The 21,286-nt window shown below is 46.4% G+C and overlaps 1 protein-coding gene across 1 annotated transcript in view; it reads left to right on the forward strand.

Moving 5' to 3' along the window:
* Positions 1-21,286, forward strand: part of eys (eyes shut homolog) — an 877,903-nt gene that overhangs the window by 204,990 nt on the left and 651,627 nt on the right. Inside the window, 1 exon segment of the mRNA XM_060915649.1 lies at positions 10,497-10,630. Within this exon segment, the coding sequence (XP_060771632.1) occupies positions 10,497-10,630 (134 nt within the window).

Below are 21,286 nucleotides of genomic sequence, written 5' to 3' on the forward strand. Positions count from 1 at the left end.
GGGGGCGCAGATGGTCGTGGCCGACTTCCTCTCCCGTCAAGGGGGGGGAGTCGGCTGCAGGCCGGACAGCCGCCCGGCCTGAATCGGGTGGTGGGGGTATGTGGCAGCGGGGGCGTGGTCAAGCGCCGGTCTGTGACAGGAGGGCGGAGTCAGGGAAGGTAAGTGGCAGAATCACTACACCTGAGAGCAATTAACCTGTGTTTGTGTGTCTTCCCAGTGACCGCGCCCTATATGAGGAGGGACAGCGAGAGCGGAGGGAGCTCATCCCTGAACTAGACGCCGGTTGTGTGTGTGTCTGTGCGTGATTGATTATTGTTAGACTGAAAAGTGTGGCAATAAAGCCAAGTTGTAAACCTGATCTCTGTCCTGCCGTCTTCTGTGCTCCACCCACACATAGGGAGTCCTACACTGTCATGAAGCAAGTACAGCAACTGTAAGAATGCTATACCTAGTAGAGTAAAACATGGCAGTGGCAGTATGATGGCATGGGGACATGAGTGACTTTCTATCACTGAAGGAAGCATAAATTCCACAGAAAATTTGTACCACAAAGTTCTTAAAGGAGATACGCAGAGCCTTTATTTTTAAATAAATTGCTGAGTGGATAGTTATCTCCATCCTTGACTCTTGTATGCTGCATAAATGGGAATAAAATATATTTTTTATATATATATATTTTTTGAGAGTTAAAATTGACCGAAAGTTGGCATTCAAGCTGCCCCACTGAGCCAGCCGGCCCTGAATGTGTGACATCACAGCAGGAACTGGTTTTAAGGCCAAGGCCTTTTGCAGCTGTAGACCAAAGTCATATGTAGGTGTAATTAATGATTTTGTGTATTTAAGATTGGATAAGTGATCAATCTTTAATAATTACATGAAATCATCTCATCTCATTATCTCTAGCCGCTTTATCCTTCTACAGGGTCGCAGGCAAGCTGGAGCCTATCCCAGCTGACTACGGGCGAAAGGCGGGGTACACCCTGGACAAGTCGCCAGGTCATCACAGGGCTGACACATAGACACAGACAACCATTCACATTCACACCTACGGTCAATTTAGAGTCACCAGTTAACCTAACCTGCATGTCTTTGGACTGTGGGGGAAACCGGAGCACCCGGAGGAAACCCACGCGGACACGGGGAGAACATGCAAACTCCACACAGAAAGGCCCTCGCCGGCCCCGGGGCTCGAACCCAGGACCTTCTTGCTGTGAGGCGACAGCGCTAACCACTACACCACCGTGCCGCCTACATGAAATCAGTCTCATTAAATTTGAAGGTTAATAATTAAAATGAATCAATCCTATTGAATCGTTTAATTTGACTCATTTGAATTGAATCATACAATAGAATCAGTCTCATTTGAATCGTTTGAAGTGAATCATTCAGTGAATCGAATCAGTGAATTGAATCAGTGAATCATTTAGTGAATCAGTGAATCATTTAGTGAATCATACCATTAATCCTGGTTAAATTACCAAACAGCTAAATTAAGGTATATCATTATTGATCACTTACCATAATTACATAAATTGTCTACACCTTTGAATTCTTTGCGATTGGGCCACTTCAAAATATCGAAACAGCAGATGAATACACACAACTTTGATAATAAATGAATTTATTATAACAAAGATAAAAATAATAATCAGTTGGAATATATACAGTGAGGTGTGTATGTGAATGTGTGTGTGTGTGAAGTGAAGCTTGGAATGTGTCCGTGCCAGGACGTGTTATCTGCAATCTTGGAGGAGGGGAATCCTCATGATTTAGTGAGCAGGTGTTTTCTAAGTAACAAAGAAATTCCACACTCATAACATTATCAAACCCCCTGAAATCTTAATAAGGTCAAAATGTGTGTTAAGGAGATTGAGGATATTAGTAAAAGAATAAGAGAGAGAGACATGCACAAACTTATGGATTAACCAATTTCAAATCAACAAACAAATGATAGAGAACCAAAACTCAGTGTATACACTTCATTTAACTTCAGATAACTTCACATTAAGTGAATAACTAATTCCTAAGCCTTAAACTTTTGCACAATGCCTTTCCTTACTGCAAAACTTTCGTCTTCTGTAGAAAGCAGAGTGTCTTCCGTGGAAATGGCAGGCAGGCTGGAGTTTGCGCTTTGGTGAGAGAGAGAGAGAGAGAGAGAGAGAGAGAGAGAGCGGTTGCTCTGGAGTTTCCTTTGAAGATCTTCGTAGCTCGTGAGAAGAAAGTTCTGATCAGACAGGGTTAGGATGGTCCAACCGCTCCCAACACCAATAAAACTGCCTATTTGGTTGCAGTCTAGTACGTACTAAAAGAACCGGTTTATAACTCACTTGAGTTAAAGCGCGCGCGTTTCCGGAGTCCACCATGATCAAGGGTGGATAGAAGGAGGAGAACGTTCTAAAACGTGTCTCTTGCACAAAAGAGTCGTGGTTGGATGGTCCGATGGTGAGTGTCTCTTTTTAGGTCCGTTCCGCTCGGGATCAGACTCAGAGACAAAGGAAAAATGGAGTTTTGCAAGTCTCTTATGTGAAGCCTGAGGAATGATGTACGTGATCCCGCCCAGGCGTGACGTAGTCAACGCGGAAGTTGGCTGGGAGTTGTAGTTCTTAGACACAAGATGGCGGCATGATACCTACACATATCAATAAAAATTTATGGTGAAAGTAAGAAATGCTGTTACCGACTTGCTCAACTAAGACTGATTTGACTTCATTGATTGCGGGTTGACGCTCATTAAAACAGGATACGTGCTATAACTTATGCAATACACATGTACATGCATTTTCACTGATAAAACGTAAAAGGCTAATTAAATAATCAGATGAACTGAGACAATCACATTCTGAAGCAAATTAAATAATCTTATACCGGTAACTTAAACACACAATACAAGTTACATGTATTAATCTAAATGCAGGTAAACAACATGTTTTTTTTATCCAAATGAGAGTCAGAGCTTACCCGTCTGTGTTCTCGGTTCTTGAAGGCCGATCTTGTGGCCAAATGTTTTTGAAACAATCTGAATTTCAGTTGTTTGTTCCGTTCTCTATTCATTCACTTGTTGCACATAAGGGCGAGATGGCAGCAATATCCAGTTTAGAAATAAGACGGCTGCTCCACTCATTCACTTTTCTTCATACTGTGTATTCCGCCATTACTGCTGGGCTCAGGCAATTACTAAAACCCGGGACGGAACGGGATGTCACCGGTTTTAGCAACAACTGCAGGGAGGTCACTGCCCGAGCGATATGTCCTGTCCCGTTCTGTCCCGGGTTTTAGCAACAACCCTCAGCTCACTCCGGGAGGACTGGTGCAACTGAACTCACTTTCCTTCAAAATAAATAAATAAAATAAATACTTTCCTTTTCTTGTAGTTTTCTTTTTCTTTAATTGTTGATACTGTACCCTCTTTCAATACAGGCTTTTAGCCAACACTCCTCAACAGATTAGAGGTCACATATGAGTCTTCAGTAAAACGTGCAGAACAGAGGAGAGACCACTTCATAGGCATCCAATGTGCCCGTGAACTTCTCGCAAAACACGTCCAACTCTTTGCAGTTTGAACATTCTTGGACCATGAATGCAACATAAATCCACCTTCTGTCATGTGGCTACACCTTCCAGCAACACATCTATGGGGCATGGCGATTAATTAGCTCAAAATGGAGGATCAGCATTGCAGTCAGCTCTGTGTTTTTAGTATAGCGGAAGTGGCGATGAGACCGATACATTTCCTTTTGTGACATTACGGATATCAAGGTCATTCACTCAGACCGCTACCTATATAAATCACTTTAATCGTAAAAATTACTATATTAGATTTATTGTTAACACTTAAAACTATTCCTGTGCCATTCTTGAGGTCTCAAGGCATTTATAAATGAAAGTGAGGCCATGGCTCTGCATATATGCTTTAAAGAAAGAAAGCACAACTTTTATTCATCACCCACTTGTGAAATTCCTCTCTGCATTTAACCCATCTGAAGCAGTGAACACACACATACCCACAGCAGTGGGCAGCCGTGCTAACAGTGCCTGGGGAGCAGTTGGGGGTTAGGTGCCTTACTCAAGGGCACCTCAGCCCAAGGCTGTCCCATATTAACCTAACCTGTGGGGGAAACCGGAGCACCCGGAGGAAACCCATGCAGACACAGGGAGAACATGCAAACTCCACACAGAAAGGCCCCCATCAGCCACTGGGCTCGAACCCAGAACCATCTTGCTGTGAGGTGACAGTGCTAACCACTACACCACCATGCCACCATTTAAAGAGAATGTGTGACCATTTGTGTGTGAACTGAAGCCAGGGTGTAATTGGGTGATGTAGCAGGGCAATTATCCAAAACAAAGAAGCCATTCCACTTCTGAAAAAGTCAAGTTTTGGAGTAGCCTTGTCAAAGTCAAGTCAAGTCAAGTTTATTTGTATAGCGCTTTTAACAATAAACATTGTCGCAAAGCAGCTTTACAGAATTTTCAAAGTCCTGACTTCAAACCAAAAGAGATAATTTGGCAGAACCTGAAGAGAGCTGGTCATTCTCATAGACATGCAAATCTGTCAAAATTAAAGTAGTTCTGCAAAGAAGAGTGAGTCAAAATTCCTCCACAGATATGTGCAAGGCTCACATATCTGTGGAGGAATCACATATACTTCATAGGAAGCACTTAGTTGCAGTTCTTGCCACTAAGCATGGTCCAGCCAGCTACTGGTTTATTACTGTGTTAAATTATTAGGCGCATTGAAGCTGTTAATGCATTAAAATGCTAAAATATATGCTGTTGAAGTACAATATATGGTCAAAAGTGTGTGTACACCTGACCATCACACCCTTATTTGCTCATTCCAAAACCATGGACATTAAAACAGAGTTGGTCCCTACATTGCTGTTATAATCATGTGTGTATAATAATGTTAGAATAAAGTGATGGTCAGGTGTCCACATATGTTTGGCCATGTAGGAACATGTACATTTGAAGGAAACTTATAGCCATGTACAAAAAGGGATCTGTATCACAGTTTTCCAAGTTTGAAAACACAACATACACTTGAAGATAAAAGTTAACATACACCTAGGCTAAAAACATTTAAATACTCAGTTTTTCACAACAGCGGCACGGTGGTGTAGTGGTTAGCGCTGTCACCTCACAGCAAGAAGGTCCTGGGTTCGAACCCCGGGTCCAGCGAGGGCCTTTCTGTGTGGAGTTTGCATGTTCTCCCCGTGTCCGCGTGGGTCCCCTCCGGGTGCTCCGGTTTCCCCCACAGTCCAAAGACATGCAGGTTAGGTTAACTGGTGACTCTAAATTGACCGTAGGTGTGAATGGTTGTCTGTGTCTATGTGTCAGCCCTGTGATGACCTGGCGACTTGTCCAGGGTGTACCCCGCCTTTCGCCCGTAGTCAGCTGGGATAGGCTCCAGCTTGCCTGCGACCCTGTAGAAGGATAAAGCGGCGAGAGAGAGATGAGAGAGTTTTTCACAACTCCACATATTTTGTGTTACCATACATTTCCTGTGTTATGTCCATTATGGTATCTACTTCTTCCATAAAAGGTAATTTAAAGTTAATAGTTAACTGACAGGTTTATTGCAGATTTATTCACTATATCATATTTTCAGTGGGACAAAAGTTTACGTACAAACACTTTGTTAGTATTTAGTGGCATTTCATTTTAAATGCTTGAACTTCAGTCAAATGCTTGGGGCCTTCCACAAGCTTCTCACAATACTCTATCAGAATTTTTGCCCATTCCTTTTGACATAACTGACATTAACTCAGTCATGTTTGTGGGCCTCCTCACTCACTCTCTTTTATTAGTTCAGTCCACAATTTTTTTTATTGGATTCAGGTCAGGGCTTTGTGATGGTCACTCAAATAATTTCACTTAGTTGTCCTTAAGCCATTATGTTACAACTTTGAAGGTATTCTTAGGATCATTGTCCTTTTGGACAACCCAGTTGAAACCAAGTTTTAACTTTCTGCCTGATGTCTTGAAGTATTGCTCCAGTATTTCTAGCTAATCCTCACTCATGATACCATCTGTTTTGCACCAGTCCTTTTTCCAGTAAAACAACTCACAACATAATTCTACCATCCTCAGTGCTTCACAGCTGTGATGGTGTGCTTCATATTATACTTCAATTTTAATATTATATTTTAACTATTCTATTTTGCTGGATACAATTACATCACATTTCTTAAGGTGCTCCATGTATTACTGAAATGTCAAATACACATTTATTATTTGATCTGCCCACTGAGTAGTTAAACTCTTCATTCTGAAAGTTTTAAATAGCAAATAAAGCTGCAGGGACAGATTTTTGAGTTTTAAATGTACCATCCCTGGTGACAATATCCTGTTTAAACTCTTCACATATTTCCTTCAGAAGACAAAAAGTGTGTTTTACCTTGCCATTGTGGCCTCTGGCTTGCTCATTATGGGTCTAAATCTATTTCTGAATTTCTGTATAGCTACTCTGTGAAAATGTCTGTTTGTTAAAGAAAAGGAAAAGGGGGGGGGGGGGGCATTTGTGACGCATACCCAGGAGTCTGTGATTGATTTTTTTTTAACTTTGTTAAAGTTACATAGCATAATTTGTGGTATTTTCTCAACATTTGAACCTAGTGTGGAATTCATGTGTGTAATCAGGGCTGTGTCTCGCTGCTTGTGTTGCTTGACCTTAGTGCAACATTTGATACCATTGATCATTCCATTCTTCTGGATAGCCTCTCCTGGCTCAAGTCTTATTTAACTGATCACTATCAGTATGTTGATGTAAACAGTGATTTTTCTAGACATACTTTGGTGTTCCACAAGGTTCTGTCTTGGATCCACTGCTTTTTTCTTTATATATGTTACCTCTGGGTGATATTATTCATAAACATTGTATTAGTTTCCACTGTTATGCTGATGACACACAGTTTTATGTTTCTGCAAAACCAGATGAGAGACACCAGCTTAATAGAATTGAGGAATGTGTAAAGGACATTAGACACTGGATGCTTATTAACTTCCTTCTGCTTAACTCTGACAAGACTGAAGTACGGTACTTGTACTAGGATCACATCATGGACGATTGCTCCAAGACAATGAGGGAGGCTCAGCCTCCTCTAAAAATGACGAACATCGTGTAGGATGAATTGCGCTAGGCTTATGTTATAGCCAACCTTATAACATTGCTATTTCAGATCCAGAATCATAGAAATATATGTGGTCAACCCAACTACAGTACGAAATCATTCCGTTATAACTTTCCCCAGTTCGCCTAATGTGTGCGTGAGTTTTTCCCCCTCGTGACAACGCGATGCAGCCCAGCCTCAGTGGACTTCAATGGCATTTGGGAGCTATGCACTTTTCAATATCAAAATGCAAGATGATTATTGGACAAATACTGCGAAAACGCCCGCCCACGGAGTCCCACGGACTCCCAGCCTCAGTGGACTTCAATGGCATTTGGGAGCTATGCGCTTTTCAATATCAAAATGCAAGACAGTTATTGGACAAATACTGCGAAAACGCCCACCCCACGGACTCCCAGCCTCACAGTGGGAGGGACATGGCAAAGCTTTCCGCGAGGAGACTGGTGATTGGTGAAAGCGGCCGGATATTTTCTTTGATTGACAGCTCGTTTCAAATATAGACAGGCAGTGGTGAATCTCAGTTCAGTCCCATGCGGATTCGCAAGTGCTGTGGTGTATTGTAAGAGATCGGCTTACATTTTGATTTCATTCATTACATACGGTTTCTACCAGCTTTTTTAGTTTGTATATATTTTCATTGTAAATAAAGTGTAAATATAGTGTTGTCAAGTTTGCTATCTTAGTTCCAGAAATTTCATTTATTTGAGTGACTGAACTTGAACTTGAGAGGGCTAGTCAGCTAGCAAGAAAGCTGCGCACGGATGCCGAGCATTGTTGATTTAATTTTGGCGAAGCCATTTGCCAGTCTTCCTTTCGAGGAAAAAATTTAAATTAAAGAGCAGGGTAGACCAATGCCTCAAATTGACTTGGTGAAAAAGGTAGGGAATAATACTCGTTCCTTTCAGCTCTCCTGGCATGAGAAAGTGAATTGGCTAACAGCAAGTGACCCACATCAACAACAGTAAATAGGCTACTTTAGTAATATGTCATGGATGGACCAAAAATATAGAATCTATTTAAAATGTTTTGTGCTGAGTATATTATATTGGAATATATATTATTCTGGATATGAATTAAACACAGCTACAATTTGGAAAACATTTTTAAACAAAAACACAGCTGAGAACATTTCACACTACAGACCTGGATTAAAAGTGAAGGGTTATCAAAATTGTCAATAAAACATTTCTCAGTCAAAATAAGTAAAATATAGGGTAAGTGTCATTGAACGAAATGTGTGGCACCCAGCTCTGTTTGGCTCCCCAAGGTCAGTGCTTGTGCCTATTCCAGAACACTCTGCTGTTACTGCTGAGGTTCCTGACAAAGAGCTGCTTTCAGTAATGATCTATTTTTAAGCAACATGCCACAATTTTAAAATATAAAATGTTAAAATATACCCCCCAACACCACCATCATGTATATTGGACAGTAGGCTAATGGGCCAAAAGAACCTGTTATTTCACAGTTTGTGACCCTGCCAACAATCAGCCAGATCAGAGGCAAGAGTATGGGCAAAATTTATGTGTTTTTTCTTTTAAAATCTGGAAATATTGTAACCAACCAGCCTCCCCCGTTTGAAAGACTACCAGCCGCCACTGGATCACATGCAGCTAGAAGTAAGTTTTCTGATTACATAGTAACTCTGGATGGCCTTTCTGTTTCTTCACGTGCAGCAGTAAAAGACCTCGGGGTGATTATTGACCCCAGTCTTTCATTTGAAACTCACACTGATGACATTACCCAGATAGCTTTCTTTCATCTCAGAAATATTGCTAAGATAAGAAATTTAATGTCACTACATGATGCAGAAAAACTACTTCATGCTTTTGTTACCTCCAGGTTGGATTACTGTAATGCCTTTACTGTCTGGATGTTCCAATAAGTGCATAAACAAGCTCCAGTTTGTTCAAAATGCAGCAGCAAGAGTCCTTACTAGAACTAGAAAATATGACCACATCACCCCTGTCTTATCCACACTGCACTGGCTCCCAATCAAATTTCGTATTGATTATAAAATACTACTATTGACCTTTAAAGCACAGAATGGTCTCGCACCACAGTACCTGAGCGAACTTCTGGTCCTTTATGACCCGCCACGTCTACTTAGATCAAAAGGTGCAGGCTATCTGCTGGTACCTCATATAGTGAAGGCTACATCAGGGGGCAGAGCCTTTTCTTACAAAGCCCCACAGTTATGGAACAGCCTTCCAAGTAGTGTTCGGGAATCAGATACCGTCTCAGCGTTTAAGTCTAGGCTGAAAACATATCTGTTTAGTCCAAGCCTTTTGTTAATGGTGTTTATGAGGTAAAGGAGTAGATCTGGAGGGTCCTCAGGCATAGAGTGTTTTGGTAAACTGGGATGTATGGATGCTGTTAGTCCCCCACTTGCTTGATCACTCGAGTTTGTTGATGGTGTAGTGGCTGGCTGCTTTTGTCCCAGGGCACCCTCATGCCTGTGTTACCTTCTGGCTCTCCCCTTTTAGTTATGCTAGTTAGTTTTGCCGGAGTCCCTGCTTGTACTCAGCACAAAATGTATACCGTTCCTACTTATTCAGGTGACATTGGGCATACCAAACAACCTGTGTTTTCTCCCCCCCCCCAAAAAAAAAAAAAAAATCTGTCCCTCTGACTTACATTTCAATCTTGAGATCGAGATGCTGACCTCTCCTGTTCCTCGGACCTGCCTGATCCATCCTGATGCCCTGTGTCTGGTTGGAGTCTCATCACATCAGTCCTGTGGAGGATGGCCCCATATGGACAGTTGAAAGTTACACTTGGAAGATGGTCTGGACACTTACAGTAATGCTTTTATGGCTGAGGACTACAGTTGACTTGCTAACTTTAGGACTGCAGTTGTCATGAACAAGTTTGCACTCAAGTTTCCATCAATGAAGAGCTGATAACGTCAACAAAACTGACTTCATGTTAAAAATGTTAATGTTATAGTCATGTTGTCTGTTGTTGCCCAAATGAGGATGGGTTCCCTTTTGAGTCTGGTTCCTCTCAAGGTTTCTTCCTCATGTTGTCTGAGGGAGTTTTTCCTTGCCACTGTTGCCACAGGCTTGCTCACTGGGGATAGATTAGGAATAAAATTAGCTCATGTTTTAAGTCATTCAAATTCTGTAAAGCTGCTTTGCGACAATGTTTATTTAACATTAAACATATTAACATATTAAATGTATGTTAAACTACTGAACATCATGGACGATGCCAGTCACCCTCTGCACACCGTCATCAGCAACCAGAGGAGCCTGTTAAATAATTAAATAATTTAATTATTTGTATGAAATTGCATGCAAAGTTAGTATCAATGGAAGAATTAGGCTTCTTTTTTAAATTTTGGCTGTAAATTTCATGCCACTAAAGTTAAGTGTGTCTGTTTCTTTCAGATAAAAACTGCTCCACAGAGGTTACTGACTGCATGACTCTGAATAAAGTATGTCAAAATAATGGCACTTGCTACACAGAGAATGGAAACTTCCATTGCAGGTGCCCACCAGGTAAAATTGTTTTTTTTTCTTTGTAGTCATTCACTGAAGAATAAAACAGGATATGCTGTTTTGGGGGTGAACATTGTCATTGATTATTTTCCAATAATAACACATCCTGAAGTGCTTGCCTCTCAGACTACAACAATTTGACAATGACTACTTTTTTTTCCATTTATTAAAGAATGACAAATAATACTGTGGTGGGGGGGCGTGGTCAAGCATCGGTCTGTGAATGGAGGGCAGAGTCAGGGAAGGTAAGTGGTAGAATCACTGCACCTGATGGGAATTAACCTGTGTTTGTGTGTCTTCCCAGTGACCGTGCCCTATAAGAGGAGAGGGAGAGCAGAGACAGGGAGCTCTCCCCCAACCTGAACACTGGCGTGCATGCGTGTGTGGCTGGGAGAGTGAATGTTGAACGCTGAAAAGCAAGAAAATAAAGAGTTTTGTAAGAACACAGTTCTGGCCTGCCGTGCTTCTGTGCTCCACACACCCACTCAGATTTTACAGTGGTGCTGAAACCCGGGATTCAGAGTGCAGAAGAGAACAGCCTCATGGAGTCCTCCCCCTTCAAGGACCTGGTCCATGCCCTCACCGCGGCCCAACAGAGCCAGCACCAGGCGCTGATCGCCCTCCAGAAGGAGCAGGAACAACAGTTCAAAGCCCTGGTGCTGGCACAGCAGGAAGATCGCCAGGCATTCTGGCACCTGCTCGCATTGGCGGGGTTCACCACCACCACCGCCATGGACCCTCCCCACCTCACCCTAATGAAGATGGGTTCGCATGATGACCCCATGGCCTTCCTCACTCTCTTTGAGCAGGCAGCAGAGGTGTGGGGTTGGCCGGTGGAACAGCACGCAGCGCGCCTCCTCCCCCTGCTAAAGGGTGAGGCACAGCTGGCTGCGCTGCAGCTTCCCACCGACAGCTGGCTGGTCTACGCAGACCTCCACAGGGCCATCCTCCAATGTGATGGTCACACCCCGGAACAGCAACAACAACGCTTCCACGGACGGCCATTCCCATTTGGCCAGCAACTCCAGGACGCCTGCCGGCAGTGACTGAGGGCCGACAACTGCAATGTCGAGGGAATCATCGACCTGGTGGCGCTGGAACAATTCATCGCCTGACTTCCAGAAGGAACAGTGGAATGGGTCCAGTGCCATCGCCCGGCATCACTGGATCAGGCGATCGAGCTGGCGGAGGACCATATGGCGGCCGTTCCAATGGCAGGACAGCATGTCTCCTCTTCTCCCCTCTCTTCTCTCTCTCTCTCTGCTCCCTGTCCTCACCCCATTCCCCCACCGCGGAGGCGGGGGCCGGCTTCACCCCAGCCGGCCCACCGCACCTGCGGTGCCCTACTGTTTCCTACTTCCTTGTCTGTGTCTTCTCCCCCTCAGGTACGTGATGTCCGGAACACCGGTGCAGAGGGAGAGCCTGGGCTGGTATGCTGGCGCTGCGGGGAACCAGGGTACCTCCAGCATCAGTGCTCGGCGATGGAGGTGGGCGCGGTGGTCCGGATCCCCGATGCACCAGGGACCGTCCTCGATCGGGCTGGAGCATATCGCATACCGGTGAGTATCCAAGGGGATATGTATCAGGCTTTGGTGGACTCCGGCTGTAATCAGACCTCAATCCACCAAAGCCTGGTGCAAGACGAGGCATTGGGGGGAGCACAATTGGTGAAGGTGTTGTGTGTGCACGGGGATGTTTCCAACTACCTTTTAGTGTTGGTCCACATTCTATTTTGAGGGGAAAAATTTAGAGTAAAGGTAGCGGTTAATCCTCGCCTTACCCACTCAATAATTCTGGGGACTGATTGGCCGGGTTTTAGGGAATTAATGGTGCATTTAGTGAAGAGTGGGGCCTGCCATAGTTTAGCGAGGGGAGGTCCCGGAGTGGCATTGGCGGGAGCGGCTGTCACAGAGCTGTCTATGTCATCACCATGTCAGAGTGAGGAGCAACCTGCTCCTCCTCCCTCTCTTAGGGATTCCCTTGCGGATTTCCTGTTAGAGTAGTCGCGAGATGAGACTCTGCGGCATGCGTTTGACCAAGTGAGAGTAATCAATGGTCAAACTCTCCAGCGAAACACCACACCGTCCTTCCCCTATTTTTCCATTATTAAGGATAGATTATACTGAGTGACACAGGACACTCAGACTAAGGAACCAATAACACAGCTTTTAATTCCAAAGAGCCGCCAGGAATTCATATTCCAGGCGGCTCACTTTAATCCCATGGCCGGATACTTGGGGCAGGATAAGACACTAGCTCGAATAATGGCCCGGTTCTATTGGCCAGGGATTTGCAGCGATGTCCGTAGGTGGTGTATGGAATGCCATGAATGCCAGTTAGTAAATCCCGCAGCCATTCCAAAAGCGCCTTTGCACCCTCTGCCATTAATCGAGACCCCGTTTGAAAGAATTGGGATGGATCTCGTCGGGACATTAGATTGGTCAGCACAAGGATATTGCTTTATTTTAGTTCTGGTGGACTATGCAATGCGATATCCGGAAGCAGTGCCTCTTCGCAATACCTCAGCACATAGTATTGCAGAAGCGCTCTTCCGCATCATCTCCTGAGTTGGAATCCCCAAAGAGATTCCGACTGATCAAGGCACTACATTTATGTCACGCACACTGTGCGAACTGTATGGGTCACTGGGAAGACACACAAACAGGTTAATTCCCATGAGGTGCAGTGATTCTACCACTTACTTTCCCTGACTCTGCCCTCCATTCACAGACCAATGCTTGACCACGCCCCCACTGCCACAAATACCCATCATCCACTTACACTTAATGCTGTGTAATACAACCCTGATTCCAAAAAAGTTGGGACAAAGTATAAATTGTAAATAAAAATGGAATGCAATAATTTACAAACCTCAAAAACTGATATTGTATTCACAATAGAACAGAGACAACATATCAAATGTTGAAAGTGAGACATTTTGAAATTTCATGCCAAATATTGGCTCATTTGAAATTTCATGACAGCAACACACCTCAAAAAAGTTGGGACAGGGGCAATAAGAGGCTGGAAAAGTTAAAGGTACAAAAAAGGAACAGCTGGAGGACCAAATTGCAACTCATTAGGTCAATTGGCAATAGGTCATTAACATGACTGGGTATAAAAAGAGCATCTTGGGAGTCACAGTGGCTCTGAGAAGTAAAGATGGGAAGAGGATCACCAATCCCCCTAATTCTGCGCCGACAAATAGTGGAGCAATATCAGAAAGGAGTTTGACAGTGTAAAATTGCAAAAAGTTTGAACATATATAATATCATCATAACATAATAATATCATCAAAAGATTCAGAGAATCTGGAAGAATCTCTGTGCGTAAGGGTCAAGGCCGGAAAACCATACTGGGTGCCCGTGATCTTTGGGCCCTTAGACGGCACTGCATCACATGCAGGCATGCTTCTGTATTGGAAATCACAAAATGGGCTCAGGAATATTTCCAGAGAACATTATCTGTGAACACAATTCACTGTGCCATCCGCCGTTGCCAGCTAAAACTCTATAATTCAAAGAAGAAGCTGTAACTAACATGATCCAGGAGTGCAGACGTCTTCTCTGGGCCAAGGCTCATTTAAAATGGACTGTGGCAAAGTGGAAAACTGTTCTGTGGTCAGACGAATCAAAATTTGAAGTTCTTTATGGAAATCAGGGATGCCGTGTCATTCGGACTAAAGAGGAGAAGGACGACCCGAGTTGTTATCAGCACTCAGTTCAGAAGCCTGCATCTCTGATGGTATGGGGTTGCATTAGTGCATGTGGCATGGGCAGCTTACACATCTGGAAAGACACCATCAATGCTGAAGGGTATATCCAGGTTCTAGAGCAACATATGCTCTCATCCAGATGACGTCTCTTTCAGGGAAGACCTTGCATTTTCCAACATGACAATATCAAACCACATACTGCATCAATTACAGCATCATGGCTGCGTAGAAGAAGGGTCCGGGTACTGAACTGGCCAGCCTGCAGTCCAGATCTTTCACCCATAGAAAACATTTGGCGCATCATAAAACGGAAGATACGACAAAAAAGACCTAAGGCAGTTGAGCAACTAGAATCCTACATTAGACAAGAATGGGTTAACATTCCTATCCCTAAACTTGAGCAACTTGTCTCCTCAGTCCCCAGACGTTTACAAACTGTTGTAAAGAGAAAAGGGGATGTCTCACAGTGGTAAACATGGCCTTGTCCCAACTTTTTTGAGATGTGTTGTTGTCATGAAATTTAAAATCACCTAATTTTTCTCTTTAAGTGATACATTTTCTCAGTTTAAACATTTGATATGTCATCTATGTTCTATTCTGAATAAAATATGGAATTCTGAAACTTCCACATCATTGCATTCCGTTTTTATTTACAATTTGTACTTTGTCCCAACTTTTTTTGGAATCGGGGTTGTATATGCAACACAAGTTATTTCATATCATCAATTACAGTGTACAACAGATACTTCTGGTCCACTAATTTGATTGGTTGAGCAGTGTTCCAAGACTGCCTATATTTCCTATTACTGCACTGGGACTTTGCACTGTGTGTGTCACTCTGCTTGTCTATGTTCATCACATAAACTTTCACTGCCTTGTTCAAAATGTTTACTATGGTTGTTATCAACACCATCAGTGGACATGGCAAATGATACTTTTCAGGAATATAGCTGTAAGACTTTGAGCGGGTGGGTGGAGCACAGAAGTACGGCAGGCCAGAACTGAGTTGCAAAAACTCTTTATTGGGACACTTTCCAGTCGACACAATCTCCCAGCCACACAGACACGCACACACACATCAGTCATCTGATTTGGGAGAGAGCTCCCTTCCTCTGCTCTCTCTCTCCTTATATCGGGCGCGGTCACTGGGACAGACACACAAACACAGGTTAATTGACATCAGGTGCAGTGATTCTGCCACTTACCTTCCCTGACTCCGCCCTCTGGTCACAGACCGATGCTTGACCACGCCCCCGCTGCCACATACCCCCACCGCCCAACTCAGGCCGGGCAGCCATCCGGCCTGCAGCCGACTCCCACCCCCCCTTGACGGGAGAGGAAGTCCGCCATGACCATGTGCGCCCCCGGCCTGTGGCTCACCTTGAAGTTAAAGAGCTGGAGTGCCAGATACCAATGGGTGATCCATGCATTGGCATCCTTCATGCGGTGGAGCCACTGGAGGGGCATGTGGTCCGAACAGAGGGTGAAAGGGCGTCTCAGCAGGTAGTAGCGGAGGGCAAGGACCACCCACTCGATGGCTAGGCACTCTTTCTCTATTGTGCTGTAGTGCCCCTCACGCACCGACAGCTTTCTGCTGATGTACAGCATGAGGCGATCCTCCCCCTCCACCTCCTGGGACAGAACAGCCCCCAGCCCTCTGTCTGACATGTCCATCTGCAACGTAAAGGGGAGAGAAAAGTCAGGGGAGTGTAACAGTGGCCCCCCACACAGTGCAGCCTTCACCTCAGAGAAAGCCTGCTGGCATTGCTCTGTCCACTGGACTGGATCTGGTGCCCCCTTTTTAGTGAGATCAGTCAGCGGGCTGGTGACATCCGAATAATTAGGTATAAACCTACGATAGTAGCCAGCCAGCCCCAGGACCTGTCTCACCCCCTTTTTGGTCTTGGGCCTTGGGCAGGCCGCAATTGCTGCTGTCTAATTAATTTGGGGACGCACCTGCCCATTGTCCAAGTGGAAGCCCAGATACTGTACTTCCACCCGCCCAATCGCACACTTCTTTGGGTTGGCTGTGAGACCCGCTCACCTCAGTGACCCAAGGACGGCCCTCAGGTGTTGCAGATGCCGCGGCCAGTCATTATTATAGATTATGATGTAGTATGCAGCCGCATAGGTGGCGTGGGGGCGGAGGTCCCTGTCCATAAGCCGCTGGAACGTAGCAGGCACCCCAAATAGCCCAAAAGGAAGTGTGACAAATTGGTGTAAGACAAATGGTGTGGAAAAGGCCGTTTTTTCTCGGGATAGTGGAGTCAAGGGGATCTGCCAATAACCCTTTGTCAAATCCAGTGTCTAATAAAAGCGAGCTGTGCCTAGTCGATCCAGCAACTTGTCAATACGAGGCATTGGGTACGCATCAAATTTAGACACCGCGTTGACTTTTCTATAATCCACACAGAACCGGACCGACCCGTCAGCCTTGGGAACCAAGACCACTGGGTAGCTCCAGTCACTGTGGGACTCCTCGACGATGCCCATTTCGAGCATGGCCTCGAGTTCTTCCCGAACCACCTTTTTCTTGTATTTGGGTAGCCTGTAAGGGCAGCTACGCACTACCACCCCCGGGGGCGTCTCAATGTGGTGTTCTATGAGGCAGGTGCGGCCGGGCAGGGGCGAGAACATGTCCGAAAATTCGGTCTGCAACTGGGCAACCTCCATGAGTTGGGTCGGGGAGAGGTGGTCTCCACAGGGGACCGGAGAGGTAAGCGATGTCAATGTTCCCTTTTGAACCTCTAGCCCCAGCTCTGCTTTCTCCGGAACCAACGACACCAACGCCACGGGGACCTCCTCGTTCCAGAGTTTGAGCAGATTGAGGTGGTAAATCTGTAGTGCCCCACCCCGTCCGTTCACCTCACCTCGTAGTCAACATCCCCGACTCGCCGTGTGACCTCAAAGGGTCCTTGCCACTTGGCGATCAATTTGGAGCTGTATGTGGGCAACAGCACGAATACTTTATCTCCCAGTGCGAACTCCCTAAGGCACGTGTTAGGACTGGGACTGTTTTGGCCTCTAGAGGCCGCTGTTATGTTTATCTTGTCATGTTTGTTTTGGCCTCTAGAGGCCGCCACTGTGTTTTGTGTTTGTCTTGGTTGCCTGTTTCCTGCCCCGCCCTGTTCCTTAATTGTTTTGTGTATAAATACCCCTCTGTTTGTTCCCTTGTCACGGAGTCTTTATGCTATGCTGTCTTGTGCTAGTTTCCTCTGTCTCACGTATCTTGCCTGTGCCCTTGTGTTTTTGATATTTTTTGCTTTCTTTGGACTTTGTACCTTTTTGATCTTCTGAGCGTTCAGCAATTTGCCTTTCCTTTTGTTTTTGGACATTTAACCTTTGGATATTTTTATTTTGGTTTATCTTCTGAGCTTTTGGATTTTCTTTTTGTTTTTTCCATTGGATTGTATATAGTGTAAATAAACTGTTTTTTGATACTCTACTTTTGCCTCACGCCTCTGCACTTGAGTCATCCCCCTGGTGGCCTAGTGGGGGTTTGCTGGATTATCACACCAGCGACCCGGGTTCAAATCCCAGCAAAACCCTAACAGAAAGATTCCGTCATGACCGACTCAGCAGAGGCTGTGTCAACTATCTACCCTGCCAACCTTCAGGGAATTATGGCAGCTTTGACACGCTTCGGAGCGACCATGGACGTACGCTTGCAAGCCAACGTGAGGCCCTTGCTTGCCACGAGGTACTGCTTCAGCAGATTGGGAAAATCCTGGCACAGCTCTGCCCACATCTCCTCATCCTGATCTGGCTCCTGTTCCCGCTCCAGTACCTCCCGCCATGCTGCCTCCTTCACCTCGCGAACCCAGCCTTCCTGCACCACAGAGGTATGACGGCAAGCACGGTGAGTGCCAGGAGTTCCTTACCCAGTGCCAACTCACCTTTGAGCATCAGCCGACCACCTACACTACGGATCGCCGCAAGATTGCCTTCGTGATAACCTTGTTAGCTGGTAAGGCACGAGCTTGGGCAACGGCCATTTGGCAGAGACAGGGACCTGAGTGCTCTGATTTCAAGTTGTTTATGGAGGAGATGCTTCGTGTCTTCGATCAGGCAGACACCAGTAAAGATGCAGCCAGGAAGCTCATGTCCATCCGGCAAGAAGGAAGCGTCGCGGACTACACCATCACGTTCCGGACACTCGCAGCTGTCAGCGAATGGAACGAAGCAGCCCTGGTTTCAGCCTTTCACCATGGTTTGTCTGACCCTATCAAAGACGGCCTGGCCTCTATCGGATGCCCAAGTGACCTCGAAACTCTGATCTCACATTCTATTCGTCTTGACAACAGGATTAGAGAGCGTCCTGAGACGAGTCCTGAGCTTCCCCGGCCTCACTGCCTCGACCTGGAGCCTGTCTACCTCCTCCAGTGACTGTCCAGAGCCCATGCAAGTTGGCCATACTTGTCTCTCTGCAGCTGAAAGGGAGCACAGAAGGAGGGACAAGTGCTGCATCTACTGTGGCAAGCCTGGCCATTTCCGAGCATCATGTCCCGAGCTCTCAGGAAAAGGACCACCCCGTCCAGCCGAGGGAGGGTTGTGACGGGGCTTACCCTCTCTCCTGAACTCCCTGGCCAAGGAGTCTACATCCCGGTCTCCATCTCCTGGGGTGAGTCCATCCACTCTTGTCAGGCCTTGTTAGACTCCGGGGCGGCTGGAAACTTTATGGATGTTCATTTCACCCAAAGTATCAATGTCCCGACTGCACCTCTTGAAGTCCCACTGTCTGTGTCTGCCCTGGATGGCCAAGCCTTAGGTGACGGAAGAGTCACCCGAGTAACTTCTCCAGTCTCAAGGTCACAAGGAAGAAATATCCCTGCACCTGATTCCTTCACCAGAGTTCCCAGTGATTCTAGGCCTTCCTTGGCTTACCCGCCACAACCCTCGCATAGACTGGGTAACAAGCCAGGTTGTGGAATGGGGCCCTGCGTGCCATGCCTCTTGTCTGCTCTCTAGCTCTCCTGTGTCTCCTGCCGAGCCTCCTGATCTCACCGAGTTATCTTAAGTTCCCACAGAGTACTTGGATCTCAAGGAAGTTTTCAGCAAGAGCAGGGCCGCCATTCTTCCTCCGCACCGTGCCTATGACTGTGCCATCAACTTGCTCCCTGGGACTACCCCTCCTCGTGGCAGACTGTTTTCCCTCTCTCAGCCAGAACGCAAGCCATGGAGGAGTACATCAAGGACACCTTGGCTTCTGGGTTCATTCGACCATCCACCTCACCCGCTGGTGCCGGCTTCTTCTTTGTCGGCAAGAAGGATGGGGGGCTCTGGCCGTGTATTGATTGCAGGGGTCTGAACAAGATCACAGTCCGCAACCGCTATCCCCTTCCGCTGATGTCCACAGCGTTCGATCTGCTCCAAGGTGCCACTGTCTTCACCAAATTGGACTTCCGGAACGCATACCACCTCATCCGTATCCGACAGGGAGACGAGTGGAAGACTGCCTTTAACACCCTGTCTGGGCACTATGAGTACCAGGTGATGCCCTTCGGACTCACCAACACACCAGCTGTTTTTCAGGCCCTAATCAACGATGTCTTGAGGGACATGATTACCCAGTATGTTTTTGTCTACCTCGACGACATCCTTATCTTTTCCAAGACCGTGCAGGAGCACCGCCACCATGTCCACCAGGTTCTCCAGAGGCTGCTACAGAACAATCTGTTCGCTAAGGCCCAGAAATGCGAATTTCATGTTCCCGAGGTCTCCTTTCTGGGTTTTATTGTACGGACGGGGCAACTCCAGATGGATCCAGCCAAGACCCTCGCCGTCCGGGACTGGCCCACCCCCAAGTCCATCAAAGAGGTTCAGCGGTTCTTAGGATTTGCTAACTTCTACCGCAAGTTTATCAGGAACTTCAGTTCTGTAGCAGCGCCCATATCGGACCTCACCAAAGGGACAGGTGGATCGTATGTCTGGTCTCCTCAGGCGGAAAAGGCGTTCAAAGACCTCAAGCACCGCTTCTGCACAGCACCCATTCTGGTCCTCCCGGACCCTTCGCAACCCTTCATCGTCGAGGTGGATGCCTCGGACAGCGGCGTCGGCGCGGTCCTCTCTCAACGCTCGGAAGGAAGGTTGCACCCCTGCGCATACTTCTCCCACCACCTGAGTTCTGCAGAGTCCTGGTATGACGTGGGGGATTGAGAACTGCTAGCAGTTAAACTGGCCCTTGAGGAGTGGAGGCACTGGCTGGAGGGAGCGCAACATCCATTTTTGGTCTGGACGGACCACAAGAACCTGGAGTACCTCCAGCAAGCAAAGAGACTCAACCCACGACAGACTAGGTGGGCCTTGCTTTTCAGTCAGTTCGACTTTACCCTATCATACCGCCCCGGCTCCAAAAACACCAAACCCGACGTGCTGTCCAGGCTGTTCGCTCCCACCAACAGGGAGAGCGAAGTTGGGCCTATTATCCCTGTGTCCCGGATTGTGGCCCCTGTCCGCTGGGGTATTGAGGAGACTGTCCGATGAGCCCAACGCCAGGACCCCGGTCCTGGGACGGGGCCACTGGGCCTCTTGTACGTCCCACATCAAGCCCGGGCCAAGGTTCTCCAGTGGGGTCACTCACCCCCTCTCACTGCCCACCCGGGAGCTCGAAGGACCCTGGACTTCCTGAGAAGATGCTTCTGGTGGCCAAGCATGGAGAAGGAAGTGAGGTCATTCGTCCTTTCCTGCGAGGTGTGCACCAGAAGCAAGAACCCACAACAGCATCCCCAGGGCCTCCTGCATCCTCTGACCATTCCCCGGCATCCCTGGTCCCACGTGGCAGTCGACTTCATCACGGGTCTCCCGGAGTCACAAGGTAACACTGTCATTTTGGTCATAGTGGACAGATTCTCCAAGGCCTGCCGCTTTATACCACTGTGCAAGCTCCCTTCTGCCCTTGAAACTGCTAAACTAATGTTTAATCACGTCTTCCGAGTTTTTGG

This window comes from Neoarius graeffei, chromosome 3 (assembly GCF_027579695.1).
Source record: "Neoarius graeffei isolate fNeoGra1 chromosome 3, fNeoGra1.pri, whole genome shotgun sequence".
In the NCBI taxonomy this organism is placed as follows: Eukaryota; Metazoa; Chordata; class Actinopteri; order Siluriformes; family Ariidae; genus Neoarius; species Neoarius graeffei.